At 44.0% G+C, this 13,140-nt stretch overlaps 1 protein-coding gene across 1 annotated transcript in view; it reads right to left on the bottom strand.

Moving 5' to 3' along the window:
- Positions 1-67: 67 nt before the first annotated feature.
- plxnd1 (plexin D1) overlaps positions 68-13,140 on the bottom strand; it is a 61,946-nt gene continuing 48,873 nt past the window's right edge. Inside the window, exons 24-36 of the mRNA XM_056384572.1 lie at positions 12,278-12,408; positions 11,008-11,206; positions 10,759-10,905; positions 10,427-10,583; positions 9,959-10,062; positions 8,300-8,363; positions 6,819-6,853; positions 6,083-6,187; positions 5,723-5,886; positions 5,480-5,627; positions 2,379-2,519; positions 2,207-2,281; positions 68-1,137 (exon numbers count right to left, since the gene is read on the bottom strand). Of these exons, the coding sequence (XP_056240547.1) occupies positions 1,021-1,137; positions 2,207-2,281; positions 2,379-2,519; positions 5,480-5,627; positions 5,723-5,886; positions 6,083-6,187; positions 6,819-6,853; positions 8,300-8,363; positions 9,959-10,062; positions 10,427-10,583; positions 10,759-10,905; positions 11,008-11,206; positions 12,278-12,408 (1,587 nt within the window). The 3' untranslated portion in view covers positions 68-1,020. The remainder of the gene's footprint in view (positions 1,138-2,206; positions 2,282-2,378; positions 2,520-5,479; positions 5,628-5,722; positions 5,887-6,082; positions 6,188-6,818; positions 6,854-8,299; positions 8,364-9,958; positions 10,063-10,426; positions 10,584-10,758; positions 10,906-11,007; positions 11,207-12,277; positions 12,409-13,140) is intronic.

Genomic DNA, 13,140 nt, shown 5'->3' with positions numbered 1-13,140 from the left:
ATGGTTTTCAAATGTTAAACTTCACTGTGTTGAAATGCATTTAGAAATGAAGCACTCTGAGACTCAGTACAATAAATGTTGTCATCATTAGACACTTTAAAATCCTAAATACTGTAATTTATTTCACAAACTCTGACAAGTCATTTGGCATCACAAATACAGTCTCTCTTCAGATTATATTGAGCTCACTTTTTTTTTCCATAAATGTAAATTTCCCTCTTTTAAATTGGTCATAATCCAACATGATATTCATTCATTTACAAGCACACTGATCAACACTTCTATACTGATGCAGCTCTTCCCAGTGAACTACATAACATTTGATTTAATTAATTTCAGTCATTTATATTCCTCTCTCCACTCCCCTCAACCCATCATCAACCTGCAAAGCACAATGGGACGTATTGTTCAGAGCACCGATGGGAGAGAATCACCCATCTTCACCAATCACACCTGAGAACATTGCAGGCTTTAGGGGATGGGAGGAGTTTTGTCGCGCTCCTTCCTACTCATCCTGATGAACAGGCCACTTGAAAGCATTATAACACATCTATAAATATTGCTATGGACAATATAATACAGTACAGTGCATCATTGGCTCGTTCCCTTCAGAAAAGGGTTCAGTGCGTTTAAGATTGCCACCAGGGCTTACTGTAGCTCCCAGTAACTTTAAAGACATCCACAAAAAAAAGGCTCATCTCCAAGTTCTTACACATTCCCTCTAAAGCATAGCTGAGCCAGACTGGAATTCTGTCCGTGTCATGGGGAAAGATTTGGGAAAATTGCTTGGCGTTCCCAGATGACAGGAGGGAGACACCTCGCAAAATGTGTAACGCACGAGAGGCAGGTTTAAGTCCTTTGCTCTGCCACTTTTCACGCTTGTTAGAGTCTGTGGGAATAATAATGACACTTAAGAAGGCTAACTCCACAGTGGCCCGACGTTCCCAAGTAACCATGTGGGTGGGAGAAAGGCAGCTGTCAGCAGGAGAAAGAGGCGGCTAGTAGAAGAGACTGGCAGGTTCAGGCTTCACTGCAGCACTCGTAGATGTTGTCCTCCACAAGGGCAATGACCTGCTCGAACTTGTGGTGCAGCTGAGTGCGCCGTGCAGTGGGGTTAGACTCCAGAGCATTCACCACCTGAGGAGGGGAGGGGGCAGAAAAGAAAAACACAACAAAAATGACTTTCAGTGGCTGTCGAGCATTCATGCATCTATCTCTCTGGGAGAGGGAGGAAAATCAGCCACCTGCCTGGACATAGAAAGTTGAACGAGAGAGAAGGGGAGAGCAGCCGAGGAGAAAGTGAAAGTGCTTCAGCCTCTTCTCCTGCCTTCATGCATGCCTCCACGCCACAAAAGCCTTTGCACTTCACATATTTACAAAACCCACATCTGCTCTGTTTTTCATGCCCAATAGTTGTCACCGTGTCAGTGGGATTTATGGGCTCTTAGCGGCAATGTGCTACCAGGCAGAGCGAACTGAGCTGGGGCGAGAGAAAAGGCAATCAGGGGCCATTCACAGAGCTCTGTGAATCAGAGCCTAAGCCCCTGGCCCACGTCAGTACAGTAGCATGACAGTGGAAAGCAGCTAAACTGTATTATCATGAGGGTGCTCCATTAAGGCACAGTCACCACTGACTAAGCCTCTCCAGAGAATAGTCACATCAGTAAGGGAACATGGGGGAGGACAGCAGGGGCTGGAAGAGGGCTAGTTCAAAGCGAAACAAGAGATATGAAGCTGCAACTTAACACTGCCATTAAGCAGATAGGGGTGGTGGATAAAGAGAAGGTAAACAGCATGTTGTTTGCTTAAAGTGAAAGGTATATGTGGGCTGGAAGGGAGGATTGGACACATTGAATAGTGGCTGCTGCTTGGGAGTTAGTGTCACTAACTCCCAAGCAGCAGCTTTTCTTCTCAAAACATTTAACGATAGCAAATAGCTAATTAGTGAAGATATTCGAAGGATATTTGGGTATTTGAGTGACAAGCTGTAAGGCTGTTTATGGACTGATACATCTCTCAACATGCACATGATCTTCCACGGTGATACGCCACGCTCTGATTCCCATCTGTGAAATTTTATACAACAAAAGGGGTTGACTAAGGTGTTGTGGCTGCAGAAACAGGCCAGTTTAAACACGAGTAACATATCTAATCTGAATCTGACATCAGGAAGACAGAGAAGTAACGTAAGAATCTCTTCTCTTACCTGGTTTCTGTATCTTTTGGCATATTTGTAGATTTCTGTCAAGGCCAGGTTGGTGTTGAATTCATTTCTGTATTTCTGCAGGATGGACAACAGAGCGCAACATTAGATTCAATTTCAAAAGAAAACAGATGCAGAGACTAACACACAGGTACATTCTGAACACTGTACTTACCCGTGACTCTTCGGCCAGGTGAGCATTCATCTCCTGCTCACTGAGAGGTGCCATTTCCTGTATCTGCTGATAATAGCACTGCACTCTCTTCTTATACTCAGGGATCTCCTTGGCATACAGCAGCTTGTTGGTAGGGGAGTCCTGAAAAAAATAAACAACACACATTTCAGTCAGGACACTCATGTCAGAGTTTTAACTAATATTAGTTTGGCATGGTGTGGCTCATGTGACACTCTGGAGCAAATCTGAACGAGCTTGATACAGACATTTTCTGAGCTCACAGAGCCCTTGGCAGAGCCTGAGATGCAGAAATTAACAATTCACAAACAGCTAAGTGCTAATACAGGAGGAGGCTGGAGTTAAACCACCTAAGGCATTCAGCGGTCAAGCAACTAAGATGAGGTCTCAGTGTTGTTGAATGTGAGATAGGTCATGGATATACATGATTGGAGGACTATAAGACTACCCGAAGCTCCATATGTGGTAACTTCAACTTTTAGGGTTAATTAATAATCTATTATTAATGACCTCAGTCATTTTAGATGATAAGGTTTGTACTTTTGTACGTTGTGTGGTTGCAATCAGGCACTAATCAACTTTTTACTTCCAAATCACAACATACCAGAGGCAAATATTCTACTTTCAATTCACTATACTAACCTGAAAACTGTAGTTACTGCTTACTTTGCAGATTAAGAATTTACTTTAAAAAACATATAATTGGCCAAATAATATGATGGATGATTATTATATTATATACATTATTACTATATGAAGGAATTATTATATTATGGAATTAAACCAAGCTTCATCTTGACCAGCTAAAACATTAAAAAGCATCTTTTGATGCTTTACATACATTTAGCTGATAATATTTTTACTGAGTGGTATTATTAGTTTTACTAAAGTAAGTAGTATTTCTTCCACCACTGGTGCTAATGTCCGAATAAGGAGCTGTTCAGTTACACTGGAAGTTATTTGTTAATGACCCAATCTAAACCAGCCTAAAATGAGACAATAGAGGGAGGGAACGTTTTCCTTTCCACACAATGGGAGACTCAAAAAAGTCAGAGCAGGAGAAGGAACATTCCAGTGTAAACAATACTCCTTCATACCTCTGCCACTCTCTCCACAGTCACTTCAGGCTCTCGCACTGATGCTTATTCAAGCAGGAAGAAAAGTAGCGGGGCTAAGAGGTTGTGGGCATATTCAGGTTTAAGTGGTGACTACTGTTGCGAGTGAGTGTGCGTGGGTCTCTGTGTGCTGTGTGTGAGCAAGAGAGAAAGGGACAGAGAGAAAGTAGGGCAGGGAAAAAGAGGAGGTAAAAGAGACGGGCAGCCTCAGCTTTCAGCATCACCGAATGTGCTTACAGCGCACCTTAATATTTCTATGTGTCATGAGTTATTTGTGTCACCTAATGTGTGTTTGTTTGTGTGTGAGCGTGTTTGTGTGTGTTAAAGGTGCTGTGGGACTGAAAGGCTGCGGCCACAGTCGCTCCCTCTGATAGGGAACCCTCTCTCTTCCTGTCCACAAGATCACTTCCTGCTGCTCGTCCATCTGCCTGGTAACCCCCCTGTGACCCCGTGGCCCTCCATGTCTGCATCTTGCCAGATAAGAGGGTTTCCGTGGAAACAGCGAACGTTGCTTAGTTTCCTACCCCTCTTTCTCACCCCTGCTGTGCTCCTGCTAATCCAGACCCTGTACCCTTCACTGTCCTGTCCCGAGGCCATCACACACACACTCATACGCATGCACAAACAAACGACTGTAAACACTCGGGGAAAGTGTTGTGTGTAGTGTAGTGTGTCATGTCAGTCTCCTTGACCTACAGGAGAAAACGTGGCCATATCCTTAAACCAGATGACTCCACAGCACTGTACTTGCACAGCCAGATGTGACATGTTAATGAGGAGGATGCAGACACACTCTGTGCAAAAATGTCTCAGAGCTGTTGCTCTTATGTCTGTGTATCCACCGGTATATATCTGCCTGCATATACATATGAGTGCACTGGCTTTGGCGCTGAAGTGAAGTATATAAATCAGAGTGTTCCTAAGTGAAAGAAGAGCATTATTTGATGAGTCCTCGACTTCCTCCAGGGAGGAAACCAGTCAGAGAGAGACAGGAAGCAGAGCGTGCTCAGGGTCACGGTGTCTGAGGGATGAGACGAATTTGTGAGCAGTGAGGACATTGACATGCAAGCACACACACACACACACACACACACACACACACACACACACACACACAGACAGACATACAGACACACACATGCCTGAACACACACACACACGCACACACACAGACAGACATGCACTCGCACAAAGCACAAAAAGAGATCCCTGGTGCTCATGACCTTGGATCAGCCGACTGGGCTGAAATAACATGAGCAGAGGTAGATGGAGCTGACAGTCTGAAGGCTTTGGGATGAGGGTTCACAGGGGGACTAGGGAGGTATATGTGTGTGTGTGTGAGTGTGTGTGTGTGTGTATGTGTGTGTGTGTGTGTGTGTGTGTGTGTGTGCGTGTTAGATAGATATATACATAGACAGGCACAAACACAGACAGATGGATAGACGGATATATAACTATTATTTAATCATGTATTTAATCAGTAATCAGGTGGATATGATAGATAGTTACATTACGATAGAGCAGAGGCGAGCCTCCCCTGGGGGGTGAGGGAGACAGATGAAGAGCTAGATACATAGTGAATGAACATCCATAAATCCATTATAAATCACCGAAATAAGATGCTTGTTATGACTCCAGAACTCCAGAACTTTTAAAATTTTTTCCGTATCAAAGAAATTCACTGATAGTTGTCTTTGATGGGTATATTGCAAACAGGAACTGCTAATAGCTTATTTGGGATACTTTTCCAGTTTGCCAAAATGTAAACAAATACAGGCTCAAAATGTAGCTCACAGCTAACTAACTCACTCAAAGCAACATTATATTTCCTGTTTACCCCAAAAGTCCCCACATAATGGGAAGACAATGAATCAGAAGTGTCTTCATTTTTCACTCAGAGACGATCCACAGTGACAGACTTTGAAAACTCTTGAATTGATAGGTAGATAGACTGATAGACAGACTCACCTTGCCTAGCTGCAGGTCAGAGATGGAGCAGGCGTCTATGAAAGCCTGGGCGATGACAGACAGACAGGCGTCCATGTGGTCCGTCTTATCAATGTCAAACACAAACTGAGGATTCTTCAGGATGTTCACCCAGAAACGCAGAGGTAAACTGCAGACAGGGAGGGGAAGATAAGCTTTTAAAGCCATGCACTTGCACAGTGAGGGGACCAAAGGGGACTTTAATCATAGAGTTAGGATGTCTACCTGTTGGTTTTCCAGATGTGCAGGGTGTCTGGGTCTGTGATGCCCCGTTTGTCAGCCTGTTCCTCCAGGAAGTCAAAGAAATATTTGACAGCCAGAGGGGGCCGATCCGGAGGGATGCTAAGGATGGCCTGAAAGAGGTCATCCAAGAACTTCTGAAGAGTTCCCTGTGGAGGAAAAGAAAAAAGGCGGTACATAAATACGCAGAGACATGGTTTCATGTCATGTGATGGCATTTCTGGTCGGCTCCTGAGGCTAATATGGGCAATAAAAAATGAAATGGAACGGTGACATAGATATCTAGCTGTAACTGAAGTCTGTTTGAGGCGCTGGCAACATAAGCAGTCTCTTGTTTCTGCTCACCTTGGTAGACAGCAGGCGTGTCAGGTAGATTTCAGGCAGGACTTTCTTGCGGTGGCTCTGTCTGTGTGACTTCTTGGTCTCCATCAGCTCGTCATGAGGTAGGACCTGGAATGCAACAGAGGCCAAAGGTCAAACATACTGTACACAGGTTGAAGCAATAAACTCCCACAGGAGAAGTCCAATGAATGCTCTATTGTCTCTGCTGTCTCAGTTGCCAAAGGGGAATTTTTCTGTTTCATGCATTAGACACATGATCCAGAAATCACATCAGGGTATTTTGCACAATGAATAATATAAAAAATTGAAGAAGTGATGGGAGTTGGGAAATTCTAAATTTTTTGCTGTGTGCGGGATCATGTCTCTGACTTGCTCATACAGGTATAAATAGGGGCAGGGAAAAGAAGAAGCAGCCAAATTCCACCTACTTGTGTCAAAAAAGGACTATAGAGGTGTCCTGTAAAACTAACTATTCACCCGGCAAATTGTGTTCCAAGGAACTCATTATTCTAAAGTCAAAGGGCCCATATCTTGGCTGACGTTTATAAAAGAGCTTAAGAAGCATTAGTGCTGTCATGTCCTCTCAGCAGCTTTCCTTTTCACCTCTGTTCACCCCCATTCTCTCTGTTGTCAGGCCCACTCCTGACTGACTAACACTCGCACACACAGGAAAAGCTCTGGCAATAAACTCGGACCCCACTTCAGGAAACATTCTGATTACCTATGAGGAGATACTCACCAAATGTACATACTTCTCTGTATCCAGATCTTTGACTAAAGGAGAAGGAGACAAAAAAGAGAAGCACACAGCATGAAACAATGTGCAATCAGCAAGTTGGAGACCTGAGAGAATGAGAGGAGACAGGAGGAGGGAGCACAGAGGAGTGTGACAGATAGAAGGGAGAGAGAAAAAAAAATCAAGAGGGAGATTGACAGGAGAGCAAGGGAGATAGAGTACATGCGAGAGGAGAAAGTGATTAAGGTGGACTGTGGGCCGGTAGGGGAGGGGAGCTGTCTGAGAGAATGAAAAAGAAAGATTACGAGTGAAAGGAGAGAGAAAGGAGAGAGATTAGGGGAGACAGACACACAGAGTCTGTGATTGGTTCTGGAGCCAGTGTAATGAGATGGTAATGCTCGGCCAACGCTGGGAAGGAGCATTAAACCTTTCTGGTTTATATATATATATATATATAGGTCTAAACACAAACACACTCATACACATGCATGAGCAGATATGAGCATACAAGTAGACGCATGTCCAAACACAAGCACAGATGCAGACACAAACACTAACAAATACAGTAAATTATTGTACACACATACAAACACACACACACACACACACACACACACACACACACACGCACACACGAGCAAAAACAAAGACAGGCTTTTGTGCAATATGCGCACGCACGCACACGCACACGCACATGCACGCACACACACACACACACACACACACACACACACACACACACACACACACACACACACACACGGTGAGTGTGTTCTCATTACAGGCTTCTCTGCCAGAGATGCTCCTGCCCAGCGGGCCTCAGTCCAGACCCTCAACACTGATCACAGGCAGGCAGGACAGTGTTTTATATTAGCCAGGGAGCACTACAGTCTCATAACACCCCCTTGACGCTTTGAAGCAAAAGCCAGGTTTGGTCCACATAAACCTATTTTTGGCTCAGTATAAATGAGAGGAGAGGCTTTGATGGACAGAGCCTGAGCAGAACTGAGCTCTGGTCTGGTACTGATTATGTAAGGTAGACCCTAGACAACAGATGGACAAGCCCATTAAAGGCTGTATGTAAACTCATCTGTCAACAGGCAGAGCAGTCATTATATTTGGGCTTGAGGCTGGACAATAGACCAACTTGTGTCGCATTTCTTCCCACAAGCTGACATTTGTTAATGGAATACATCTATAAAAGGGAAAAAATGCTCTGAATGAGGCAGTAGCATAACTCCTGCGTGAAGCAGGAGAGTACGTGTTGTGATTTATTAGGTGCGAGTGTGTTTAGATGGCCGCTGTGTCTTTTGGGGATGCGAGGGTGTGTGGTTTCATGCGTGTTTACATGAGCGTGTCGTGTTCTCGTGATCAACTAAGCATGTGCTGTTTCCTGTGATCGAGTGAGTGCGTGTATTTATCCAAGTGCGGGTGAGTGTGGGTGACAAAGCGACAGAGAGTGGGTGTGTTTGAAGGTGACGTACCTCTCCCCAGGGTGTTCTCTTTCTTGTCTTTCATGCTCATGGCCAGTGATGCCCCCTCTGGGATCTGTGAAGGGAGAGAAGACGGAGGAGGGAGGAGGGAGGGGGGGAAGAAAGACGAGAGAGGACAGAGGTGAAGGGGTCAGGGGTGAGCTGGGGTGCACCAGAACAGCATCATTAAGCATGCCCTCCAGGGGAATGTGGTGCTGAGAGGTGCATATGTATGTGCGTATGCGTGTGTGTTGGCCTTGCGTGCATCTAGAGTGGTGGCAAGTCTGCGGGAGGCTGGCTAGACCCATTAAAGTCAGCCCATGGTGAAATGGATTGAACAGCCTTGTCAGTGAACCCAGACTGTTAGTACACGCTGCAGCTTGCTGCTTTCACAGCTCTGTCCCCATGGCTCAGCAAAAACTAAACACAACACTTAACAAGTACAGGTAACAGGTCAAAGGTCGAGGAACACTGAACGTCTGTTTACTCGCGCACAAATAAGCGTAGACACAAACAAACACACAAGCACACATAAAAACATTCTTAATGGGACACCACTACATTTTAATTGTTCTGTGGCTATTTTAAGTTGTTGGCACAGCTGGAGAGTAAGGTGAAAGCAAAAAACTAACAGTTTATAAAACGTAATTACTGTACAAAATGATAAATTCTCATTATTTTAAAAATATTTAGAGTATAATTATTGCATATGTAAGTAATGATCATTTTATTACCTGTAATATTGTGTAACAAAATGACTTGTTCATTATGATAATGTAATGCAAAGTATATTTATAATTACTTTTATACACTGTTCTATAGTAGTAAATGACAAAGTATTTTAAATAATATACTGTATATCTGTTATTATTATCAACAATATATTAACTGCTGGACAAATAATTTTACATAACTTATAAATCATTGATTAATTATTTATTTAAGTATGTAGGTGTCAAACTTGGATAATAGATTTAAACTTCCATTATTAATGACTTATTCTTTAACAATTAATATGAGATTTAAGTCACTGAAGCCCCCCTTAAAGCCAAAGGGTGGTCACACTATGTGCTACTAACATATAAAACAGATAATAAATGAAATAAAATAAACCAAGATACACTACTAGTTTGAAATATAATCAGCAGTACTGCAGTATATACATTATAATCGAATGTCTACAACTACCCAGTCTACAGTCTCTTCAGCAGTTTTTTAAAGGAAAGCCTAATCAGGGTATGAATGTGCTGGTATTCTTTATCAGAAGTACCTGCTGGAATATCAAACAGCTTCACATTCATCACCAATCACATTCATAGAGACTGGTTATGTGTGTAGCTCTGCTAGGGCTATGCTGCCATAAATAACCTGTACGAAGCAATCATAAAGAGAAACATGGTGCAGTAGTAAACCTACAACTGTATGTATAGCCCCCCCCCTCCCCATAAACAGCCAGTGACACCATTTACAGGGAATTATCACCTTCAGCACCCCCGCTGTTGCTGTTACAATATCAGGGATATACAGGTACACCCACACACCCACCACAGTGGTCTCACACAAATACACACACATGTACACACACACACGCGCACACACACACACAAACACACACACACACACACACACACACACACACACACACACACACACACACACACACACACACACCTGGTAATGGAAGACTGTGTTGAGCTTCTTTCGGCCATCCTCCATCACTGAAGAGTTATCCAGGTCCTGCAGAAGTTTGCTGTTGCTGCCAGAGTCAAACCACTCTGGAGGAAAGAAAGAGACGGAAGGAGGGAAGAAAGTGATATTAGACAATTTCATCCTAAATTTGGAAAAGAATATATGTGAGACAGAGGGCAGCCGTGCTCTAACTTTCCGTGTCACGACCTGTGGAAATATTCTCGGGCCATTAATCAAATCAGCTCTGCAGGCTCCACAGCTTTTGAAAGCAATAACTCTTTGTGATTATGACTGTACACTCTCCTCGATGCATTCTGTCATTTATTATATTGCAGCCTCAGGTTAGTTGAGCTTCATGAGAGGAATTGACCTTTTGCAAAGGAGATTACTATATCTCGGAGGGTTGGGCAGGGGAGAGGATGAAAATAATCAGAGGAAATGTGCTCTTACCCAGGTCTACATCCTCGGCTCGCGGCCACTGGGAGAATGGCAGGTTTTTATAAAAGGCTTCTATGATTTTTTCCTTCACCTGGCAGATTGTGTCTGTGTTCATGACCCTGACAGACAGAGAGTCCATGCCACAGCCCTGGAAGGATACATTCATGTTCTGCGAAAGCAAACATAGAGCAATAAATTTCATACCTTGCAGAAATTTGTAAGTTGATGGAATGGATGTGGATGGAAACTTCTAGCAGTCAGCTTAATTGGACATGTAAGTCTGACATTGACCTCTGAGCTCTGCTAAGCAAAACTGATGGTGTGGAGGATGAGGTATATCAGACCTGTGGCTTGGCCTCAATATTCTCGCGGAGCAGCCATTCCTCATTGAGCGTGTAGCGGGCCTTCCCTGTGATGGCGTCTATAGATCCCTTGTTGATCTGCTGCTTGATTGCACAAAGCAGCAGGAAGAAAGGCTCACCCACTGTTTCCTGAAGAATGTGAAAGGTGGAGTCAAAAAGTCAGCTGGGGTAAATACTTTTACTCTAATCTGTCTCATTACTTTGTTGAGCCTCCCCCGTCTCCATCCTCACCTTGAGGTAGCTGTACATACAGATGGACATCCAGTTGGTCAGCATTTTCTCCACAACAGACTCAGTGCGGCGCAGCATCAGTTTGGGGTTCTTTGAAGCCGAAGCATCAATCAGGTCCACCAGCAGATCTTTCATTATACTGGTGTAGTACTCCAGTTTACCATGGAGGGCGATGGTGAGCAGAGACGCCAGGCTGCATCTGTACGATGAGAAAACAGATTAGCCGAGGAGACAGATGAGCAAAAACATACTCTTTGCAAACATGCTCTGTCAGTGTGTGGTCAGTGGAGGAAAAAAAAAAATTACATTACAGAAACAACAACAAGGCTCAGTCCTCCCCACGGCACCTGTGACTGCAGAGCCAAATAAAGCCCTGATCTCATGCAGGGAGTGTCTGGGTGACTAAATCCAGAGGTAGGGGGGATTTCCCTAACAAAGCCCCTTTAATCCAGGGGAAAGAGGCTACATCAGTCACTTAGTGCTGACGCTGTGCTGGCACAGGGATGTGGTCTTACCTCTGGAATTTCTCATGACTCCCACAATGACTGGCTAGTTTTAGGAGCCTAACAACAGGGCAGCTACAGTGATAGATGACCAAGTATATGTGAAGATAGTGTTGTGATGCTGCTGTGCTGTACACAGTAGCTATAAATACAACCGGACAGCCTTGCATGAGAGGTAAAAAAATAAAAAATATTGTGTTGATCACTGAAGAAATAGAGACAATTATATAATGTAGTTTCATGCAGCACAATAGCTTTACAATAAATAAATTCTCATTGCTTTTTTCTATTGAGACTGCTTGATTGTTTAAGGGATGAGGCTGTAGTGTGAGGCCCTAGGGCCTATATACTCTCTCCTTTTAGCTCTGTTTTGTTCTCCACCAACTCCTGCAAAATATGAGTGAATGCTGTTTACAGATAGTAATTGTCTGCAGTTTGGTGCTGAGCAGGCAGTACACTGGATTCTTCCAGAGCTTCTTCACAGAAAACAGCAGTCTGCTGCAGCCAGGTTGATAAGAGTGGCGAGAGTGAACCAAAACATCAAAGTTGCTAAAATATCCATTATAAGTCGTCCCACAATATAATGCAATCCAATGCAATGATATCACTGCTAACTACAGGCTCAAAAATAACCTCATTCTCACATTCATCACTCAGTGCTTAGTGCAATTAAATAAATTCTAATGGTTCAATGGCGTAAAGTTAATCTGGATTTTTCTGTTGTTAACTTGTTTAACTGTCAAACATATACTAGTTGAAGCTGTTACCTGTCTCGTACTGCAAAGTCCTTCTGCTGCTCCAAGGCGTGGACAAACGTGATGAGGAAGTGCTTGTTATTGAGAAGAGTGGAGAACAGGGTGATGCCTTCCTCAATATTAGGCCTTGTTGTGTTGGTGGCCTGATGACAGAAGGAGGGGGTGAGGGGGTGGGGTGGGTGTGAAACAGTTATTTCTCCGCATGATTTCACCTAAACTGCATTACACACCTGCTGCGCCCTCCCTAATCTATTTCACCACCTCTTGTCTCGAGTGACCCATCTAGTGAACACTTCATCTTTCTATCGCAGCTCTTTTCTTCTGTTTCCTTGGGCACATCCCTCTCTGGTTCCCTCTACAGTATCTGTATCTCATGCTCTGGTCCCTGACTGTGTGTGATTGTCTCTAAATGTGCCGAGTCGGCTTAATGAGTATGGCCTATCTATGGGTGCGACTAAGCAGCAGTGTGATGGAGTCTTCCCTCTGGACTGCAGCCATATGGTGTGGTTTGCAGCCTGACAGAAGGAGAACAGGGGTGTCCATTAAGATAAATGCCCGCCTGTGAGATTTATTTGCTGTGACCTGGAAAACACTTCCTGGGAAGACGAAGTGGATCCAAGGCACTTCATCACCGTTAGACAGGCTCCCCCGGCTGCCGACCCAAAACTAGCGCTGCAATCGTTACTTTCTCTCTTTCTAATGTGCACACACACACATGCAAGTGCTTTCACTTTCAGCATGCATTCACACCGAGGGTGTGAGGGAGTGCACGTTGCCTCTCCCACTCTCTCTTTATAACTCTCACTCCCGTCTGCCCCTCCATTACACACACACACACACACACACACAAAACAACAACAACAACTAGAGATGGA

Source organism: Seriola aureovittata, chromosome 9, assembly GCF_021018895.1.
Source record: "Seriola aureovittata isolate HTS-2021-v1 ecotype China chromosome 9, ASM2101889v1, whole genome shotgun sequence".
Classification (NCBI taxonomy): Eukaryota; Metazoa; Chordata; class Actinopteri; order Carangiformes; family Carangidae; genus Seriola; species Seriola aureovittata.
This window is presented reverse-complemented; position numbering and strand designations above follow the sequence as displayed.